This window comes from Mercenaria mercenaria, chromosome 12 (genome assembly GCF_021730395.1).
Source record: "Mercenaria mercenaria strain notata chromosome 12, MADL_Memer_1, whole genome shotgun sequence".
In the NCBI taxonomy this organism is placed as follows: domain Eukaryota; kingdom Metazoa; phylum Mollusca; class Bivalvia; order Venerida; family Veneridae; genus Mercenaria; species Mercenaria mercenaria.
In genome coordinates this window covers 57,177,954-57,186,551 of record NC_069372.1, presented here as the reverse complement: position 1 = coordinate 57,186,551, position 8,598 = coordinate 57,177,954, and the positions used below count along the sequence as shown (strand labels likewise).

Genomic DNA, 8,598 nt, shown 5'->3' with positions numbered 1-8,598 from the left:
AAATTAAATGCGTGTCAAAACTATTTTAAAAGCTGAATACAACAGAACAATGGCTGCTATACGTAAAAAGCTAGTGACAGTTGGGGATGGTTCCTGCGGTAAAACATGCCTTCTTCACGTGTTTAGCAAGGGCCAATTCCCAGAATTTTATATACCCACTGTGTTCGAAACCTATGTAGCAGATATTGAAGTGGATGGGAAAATGGTTGAAATGGCCTTATGGGATACTGCTGGTCAGGAAGATTATGATAGACTACGACCTCTGTCCTACCCAGACACTGTCAATGTCATTCTTATGTGCTTTTCCATTGATAGTCCAGACAGTTTGGAGAATATACCTGAGAAGTGGGCACCAGAAGTTAAACACTTCTGTCCTAATGTTCCTATCATTCTTGTAGGAAACAAGATAGATTTGAGAAACGACGAAGCTGTAAGATGTGAACTTGCTAACATGAATCAAAAACCAGTGGCATTAGAGGATGGGCGTGCAATGGCTGAGCGCATTGGAGCGCACTGCTATTTAGAGTGTTCTGCTAAGAAGATGGACGGCATAATAGAGGTGTTTGAGGCAGCAACTAGAGCTGCCCTACAAGTTAAAAAGAAGGAGACGATCAAATGTAGAATATTCTAACATCTTTGACATTTACAGCAACCAAATTAATTACTGTATTGCTTAGAACTTGGAGGGCGCTCGAGGGGTGTTTGAGCAAGTAACAAGAGTTGCGCGCTATTAGTAAAACAGAAGAAGCTAGAAGACAAAATGTAGAATTAATATTCTAGTATAACTGTACTGCTGAAAACACGGAGAGCATTCGAGAGGTGTTTGTGAAAGATATAGGCGCGTTACTATAAGTAAAACAGAAGAAGCTATAGAAGAGAAGATGTAGAAGATTCTAGCGATCACTCGATTGCTAAGAACATGGGAGGAGTTCGAGAGGTGTTTGAGAAGCAACAACGACTGCGCTACGAGTAAAAACGAAACAAAAGATAATGTACAGACAATTTTGACATTTAATACTTTTACAGTAGTGCAAAGCTGGTATAATATTTAGTGTGAAATAACCAGCAGTTGCTTATCGTGTAGATACAAGAAACTTAGTTATAATATATTTCTATAATCTTGATCCCTAGCTGATGTTTTTGTATGTTTAGAGCTTTTGTAAGATCAGAATGTGTTCACCTTTTCAGTTATGAAAGTGTATAATAATAAAAGATTATTAAAACGTTTCCAAATATGATTATTTTTAGAATTAAATTAAACAGTACAGAATTAGTGTTTATTTGGCGCAGCATATAATGCGGTATTAAATGAGATTTATACTTCTATTTTACCAAATGAGATACTTTAAGGCAAATGAGAAATAGCATAAAACTACTTTAACTGTAAGTATTTAATTAATGTTTTGTTATATACTAGTATTGCTGAGAGGTATCAGATTTATGTTGCATAGAAAATAATTTTATGTGGAAAGAACACAATTGGGTACTTCGTTATTACATCGTAGAAAAATATGTTGATTAGCACATTCACCAGTATTTCCAATTATGTCTGCTTTGTTTGTAACAAACATAAATTTACGGTCTTCTATAACTATAGAATTCCTATGGTTCCATGAATTATATCATGCAGAATTTGAATCACTCCCATTATTTTTATACAGAATTAATGTTAAATAATGGTGCTTATTTTGTTGTTATTTTCACATGATTTAATATTTTACTGCGTCATTGCTATACATGTGCGTGCGTGTTAGAACTTGTAATATGCTTTGTAAGTTGTGAAATACACTTGCTAAATTTGCTGAATCTTATAATGTTTAAAATAGAAATTACACTTAAGACCGTTTCCCGATTCAATAACCTACAGCTCATGGTATATTGGTAAATTTGAATCTGTAACGTGGTACCACGGGAATCAATAATCGATACGTACACATATAAATAAATGTGGTCGCATTGCTATTATCATTGCGCAGTCTAACTTAAACGTCGTGCAGTTCGGCGTTTTATGTAAGAGTGTGTCCGGTTAGCCGCTTACTTCGATACTGGCTAACCGCGAGATATAGAGTAAAGTGAAGGGTCTGGTCCTTTTCTTTGGACCAGGCCCAAACATTGGGGCAATGAGTTACGCCCTGTGGATTTGAATGTCTGAGTTCGAATCCCGGCTAGCTGGACTCAATACCGTCTCCTAAAGCGGCCGCGCAATCTTTCTCTATGGAGAAAGCGAAGCAGGGGAGTGGTTGAGGGTTCCAGCTAGTACCCAGAGGAACACTTTCATGTCTTTGGTGATATTAACACAGGCCATGATCGTGGAGTCCCCTGGGAATGAATTTTCGACGATGGATAAAACCAACATGGATATGGAGTCCTATGGAGATGACTTTTCGACGATGGATTAAACCAAAACGGACATGAATAAAATCTGGAAAGTAGATCCCTTGGAAGCACCGAGAACAAGGCAAACAGTGAAGGGCATGAAACAGTTATACGGAAATGGAGGAGACTGTTGTTTTTCCTAGACTGGAAGATGAACTTCCGACGTCATCAGTCAAGAACTTGACATTTTTGAATATCAGATGTCTCCTATGGCTACCTAGTGAAGGTCTTGGAAAATGAGTAGTAATCGATGGATAAAAATGAGAATTTAGAAGCCTGAGGTATATTTTACTTTTTACCTTTAAATATCTTTTTTCCAAGTTTACGCGGTATTTGGTGTTAACAGATCTGACTAGAATTAGTAAGAATTATATATATATTCTATTGAATTAATTCCCTTTCTCTTGTGGTTATATATTTAGACACACTGATGAGCCATTCACGGCGAAACTAGTTTGTGACTTTATATTAAAATTTAAGAAAAACTAAGCGAGCGTGTGAAGTCATTTTATAATTTTACGATATATATATACATGTATATATATGTAGTTTTTTTTAGTCTTTTGTGATGTAAATAATTATGGGGATGGTTTGGTGTAGTCGCTTCACATAGAAATACATGTAATGGTTGGACCGATTTTCTTGCACCTCTATATACATGTTAACTCTCAGTTCCATATTTATTTATAACGCATTTTGTCCACCTAGTTAACTCATTAGGTATAACATAATGTGGTTTCCAATCTAGAGGTTGATTATTTGGCAAGTCCACATCTGATTCATGTGTAAAATGCGAGTTTCATATACATGTATACTACAAATAACATCTTTAATAAAAACAATTTTGCTCAAAACAGTATTTTGTATGGGTGTCTCATAAGCCATATTTGGCTTCAGTGTATCACATGTGCGGTTTTTATTTTTAATCAACATATAAACTGTATGTTTAAACAATAGAATATTTGGTTATGAAAGAAGCATTGTTATCTCCCTTGACCTATTTCCTAGCTCCTTTCCGTAATGAGTTCGAACTGTGCTCACAGTTTGGGTCTTTCTCATATTCATTAAAAGCGAGAAGTTAGATTTATATACTTTTTACAATTTTATGTAGATACACTGGATACACTGGATACACATGACAGAAAGTAATTTTAGCTGACCGAACTGGTTTCGCTTTTTTTTTTTTTTTTTTTTTTTTTTGGCAGCATCTGATGTGTTAACATGAATATTGTTGGAAATGTTAGTAAATTGTATAAACATCTCCACTCTAACAACTGAATTCACTATTGTTTCATATCACCGATCACGAATACGTAACACTTGGCATCCGGCGATTTCAGCTGCCTTCTGCTGTATATCATACCCACATACATTGTTAATCTGTATGGTCACGAAGGAAGTAAGGGTCCCCATGCGTCCACAAATTATTTTAATATGCATTTATTTTTGTAATCCACGTGATGTCTAGAAGACGATTTGTGATGTTCGCAACGTGAGTGTTCCAAAGGGATGTGTGGCCGTTTTGACTGTCATCGTGAATTTTTAATTAGCACAGGGACATATATTAACCATTCCTTTTTGTAAAATTTTGGCACAAGAAAGCCATTTAAATAATTAGGAAGTTCTTAAACAAAATAATTTCAATATAACACGAAACTATTGAAAAATCATCATTAAAACATCTTAAAATATATGTCTTTCTTAATGATAGAGTTCCGCTTAAGCCGGTGCAATGGGACGTTAGGGTGTTTCGCATTTTATTACCTCCCATGAACAATATCAAATAAAGCGACTGTGATATTATTTAGTTTGATTGCGTTTTATATCTCCTAAAGATTTACTTACAAATCTTATTGCAAAAGATCCTGTCTTATTCCTCTATATTCTGATACCGATGTTGACATAATCTTTATTTAGAAAAAGAAGCCAGCTGAATTTCATTTCTTTTAATCTAAAAGGATTATGAAATATATTTATCAATGCTTGTGTAATTTACTATAATGCAACTGGCAGTATGAGCTTCTTTCCATGTTTACTTTTGCTATCTTCAGTTTTATAAAAAAAAAATTGTTAAGGGTAAATTAAATAAACTTTCACAGAAATTAAGAAAACAGAAAATACATCTTTTTAGGAAAAGCACAATTTCATTTGTTGCTGTAAAAATACAGATCTAATTCTTACTAATTACTTAATGTTATCTAAGTATTGTCATATCAAATGAAAGTATCCAAACTTCAAAACACAGACCCATTTTTAGTTTATCGCTTTTAAACAGACAATTGCAAAACTTGTGAATGGCATATTTTCTAGTTTTTTTCTTTTATTTTGTACTTTTTGCAAATATGCAATATAGACTTACTATGACGCCATTTATCTCAGCCTCTAAGAATGCTTTTATTCAGTTTGAATGTTCTTTTGTAAGCCTATTATTCTTTGTCATTATTGATTACGAAATTAAAGTTTTTGTAATTGGCATATTCAAAATTATATTCAAAATTACCCATATTAAGAAAATACATGATAAATTGATTATCACAACTGGCTCCCTACCCCCCCCCCCCCACACACACACACCCCGCCCGCACACACACACCCACCCCTACCTCCCGGGCAAACAAAATCAAAATAAGCAACATCTCTGATTAAACATCTTCGATATAGTCCTTTTTGTATTTGCCTTTTTTTCTGAACGTTTTCACCTGTCAAATTTTCCTTCGTTTTTTTTTTCTTTATTTTTAGCCTCGCCAAAATCCGCTTAATTTTTCCTACAAAAGATTATAAGGATCTTACATGCCTGCCTGTGTAAGACGGGGTTTTCCCTACCCGAGGGACAGTGTGAAATGGAAAACCGAGCGTTAGCGAGGTTTTTTATCCATGCTGTCCCGAGAGTAGTGAAAACAGCTGTCTTACACATGCAGACATGTTAGATCATTTTTCTTGCCTATCATGTTCAAAATACATCGTGGAGACAAATAGGTTTTTGGTATTTCCTGACATTATTTATAAAGTTTAAGACGTCACAACGGTACCAGTACTATGTTACGTCACCTTAGTGCACGTTATTTTAGACAAGGTTTTTCCCTAGGGAAAGACAGGAATATCTATCCCCGGCGCGTGCTTGGATAAATGTATACTTTCCCCGCTAGGTAGGCAAGAAATTAACAAACGTACCGCTGCTTGTGCAAAAACAAATAAAATGCGGGTTATCATTTTATATAGATCTAATTACAAACATGTTTATAAGCTACATTTAGTATGTAATAAAGATCAAGTAATAAAGACCAATGAATGCAATCATTTTGAGTTATTTTTATATCAGATAACCCGTATCTATTTGTGGCATGTTATACACTCTATAAAACATTCTTCATTTTTTATCGTGAAGTAAAATTGAATACATTAGAACAATGGCTGCTATACGCAAAAAGCTAGTGAAAGTTGGGGATAGTTCATGCGGCAAAACATCCTAATTCATGTGTTGAACAAAGGTCAATTTCCAAAATTTTATATACCCTTTTTTTTTTGGTTTTGTTTTGTTTTGGATTTAACGCCGTTTTTCAACAGTGTTTCAGTCATATAACGGCGGGCAGTTAACCTAACCAGTGTTCCTGGATTCTGTACCAGTACAAACCTGTCCTCCGCAAGTAACTGCCAACTTCCCCACATGAATCAGAGGTGGAGGACTTATGATTTCAGACACAATGTCGTTTATCAAATTGTCACGGAGAACATACGCCCCGCTTGAGGATCGAACTCACGACCCCGCGATCCGTAGACCGACGCTCTACCTACTGAGCTAAGCGGGCGGGCGCCAATTTTATATACCCTCTGTGTTCGAAACTTATGTAGCAGATATTGAAGTAGATGGAAAGCAGGTTGAGCTGGCCTTATGGGATACTGCTGATCAGGACGATTATGATAGACTACGACCTTCTCTCGTACCCAGACACAGATGCCATTCTCATGTGTTTCTTTATTGACACTCCGGAGAGTTTAGAGCATATAGCTTCTGTACTAATGTTCCCATCATTCTGGTCGGGAACAAGATAGATTTGAGACATGATGAAGCTGTAAGGTGTGAACTTGGGAAAACTGAAACAAGAACCAGTGGCATTAGAGGAGCATTCAGCTATTTAGAATGTTCTGCAAAGAACATGGACGGCGTTTAACATAGAGATGTTCGAGGAAGCAACAAGAGCTGCACTACAAATAAAGAAAAAGAAGAAGAATAAGAGAAAGTGTAGAATATCTTAACATTTTATTTTTCTACAGCAACCAAAGAACACGGACAGCGTAATAAAAGTGACTAAGCAAGCAAAAAGTGCTACGCTGTAAGTAAAAAAAAATGAAGTGTTAACTTCTCTTTTACAGCAACCAAATGGGTTACTTTATTGCTAAGAATGTAGTGTGCGTTCGATGGGAGTAAGCAAGCTACAAGGGCTACACTAGAAATGAAAAAGAAGAACAAAAATGTAGACACTTTTCAGTGATTGAAATGGAGAGCGTTCATGTGGTGTTTTACCAAGCAACAAGAGTTGCGCTACCAGTAAACATGAAAATAAGATCAAACGAAGAATATCCTACCATTTTGGACTTTTGCTGCAACAAATTTAATTGTTGTAGTGCAAATCTCATTGGATTTCAGTCAATATGTGTTTTGTTTAACACATTTATATCGTGAATACATGTGTTTACATGTGTTAAAGTAGAATTCTGTTTAAAGGAATTATTATCATTTACTTAATTTATGGTCAGTGCATGAGATGTTGTTTATTATTGTTTTTATAATCCTGACATTTTATTTGTGTTATCATGTTTACAGTTTTGTAAGATCAGAAATGTGTTCACTTCTGAAGTTGTTAAAATGTCTGAAAATGAAAGGTTCTGAATGTTGACCACTAGTACTGCCTTGTATAAATATGTATAGACTATTCAAAATTATATTATGTCATTAATATGGTAAACAAAAAAAAAACGATAAAAAGTGTTCATAACATGTAATTATTTTCAAATTTATTATTCATGTTCCCTAAAGACAGGAAACTTACAAATTCGGTACATTAACAAAATAAAAATGATAAGTTTATACTACGGGATTTTCGGACGCCTTATAAACACCGTGCATTTTGATTATGATCAGTCACGCAAAGTAATAGACTGAGTATTCGCACCCCAGGTATTTTTGTCAGTATTAGTAATTAAGTGCTACTTTTGGTTCAAATTTATTTATAACGCATTTTGTCTGCAGTGTTACCTTTCTGGATCCCCAGCCATGCGTAAGAAACACAACTCTGGTTATTCAAATGATCACCCAAAGCTCATGATAATCTCCCTTGAACCGTTTATGCACCGATCGAATTTTGCAAAAAGATGGCTGCCTGTAGCGGTTTGAATAATAATAATAATACATGGAGAAGCCTTATATTCAGTAAAGCTGAAAAGTCAAGTTTGCAATGCAGAAACACCGACGCATATGATGGCAAGTAATTTAGTTGACTGAACTTGTTTCGCCTGTTTTCTCAAGTAGCCTAGTAAGAAGACATGATTTTGTTTCTTCGCCCCCCCCCCCCCCCCCCCCCCCCGCAATTTTACCTTGATTGGTAGATGGACTGCCGACGAAACAAAGAATAAGCCGTTGTCAGTGAAGAACTTGGCATTTTCGCATATCAGAGGTCTATCATGGTTTAATGGTTGAACGTCTTGGAATAGTTGTATATTGAATAGAATGTAATGTACATTTTGCATGTTTTTTTTTTATATTTGTTGTTAATAGGTTTGTTTTGAACTCTTTTCGCGTTTTAATTAAAAGAAACTCTAATGTTTGAACACGTTTGTGTTTGTCTTTTTTAGTTTTTTGTGCTGTTTAAAATTTTAGTTTTCTACACATGTAATAGTGCATATCTCCCGTTTTGTGATATAATATTAAAGACTGCAACGATAAAATTTGGCTAGGCGCTGGCAGTTGTAGTAGTTAACTGCAACTGCTCACTTCTCATTGCTTGTACTTAGTGTTCGTTTACAAAACAAGAAAAAAAAAATGAAAAAAATGTCTTATGTATGATCTCTATCCCTTACTGGACAAGAGGTCTACATGTCTTTATTTAACTGCTGTTCATTGTTTTCGTTTTACTGGTTATTTTAGTGAAGTTTGTTCATATTATGAAAATTAGAATATATATTTATATAAGAGTTTTGTGTCTAAGCTATTCTAAAAACTTTTTT

General features: G+C 35.0%; 1 protein-coding gene and 1 pseudogene across 1 annotated transcript; both read left to right on the top strand.

Annotated features, from left to right (window-relative positions):
* Positions 1-21: 21 nt before the first annotated feature.
* Positions 22-1,227, top strand: LOC123534152 (ras-like GTP-binding protein RHO). The gene has a single exon (XM_045316246.2). The coding sequence runs from the start codon at positions 50-52 to the stop codon at positions 629-631; it is 582 nt and encodes a 193-aa protein (XP_045172181.2). The 5' UTR covers positions 22-49; the 3' UTR covers positions 632-1,227.
* A 4,556-nt stretch (positions 1,228-5,783) lies between these two features.
* On the top strand, positions 5,784-7,546 carry LOC128547583 (transforming protein RhoA-like; annotated as a pseudogene).
* Positions 7,547-8,598: the final 1,052 nt, after the last annotated feature.

Excerpts from the sequence above, each read along its gene's own strand:
- LOC123534152 (XM_045316246.2), top strand. The coding sequence starts at position 50 with ATGGCTGCTATACGTAAAAAGCTAGTGACAGTTGGGGATGGTTCCTGC.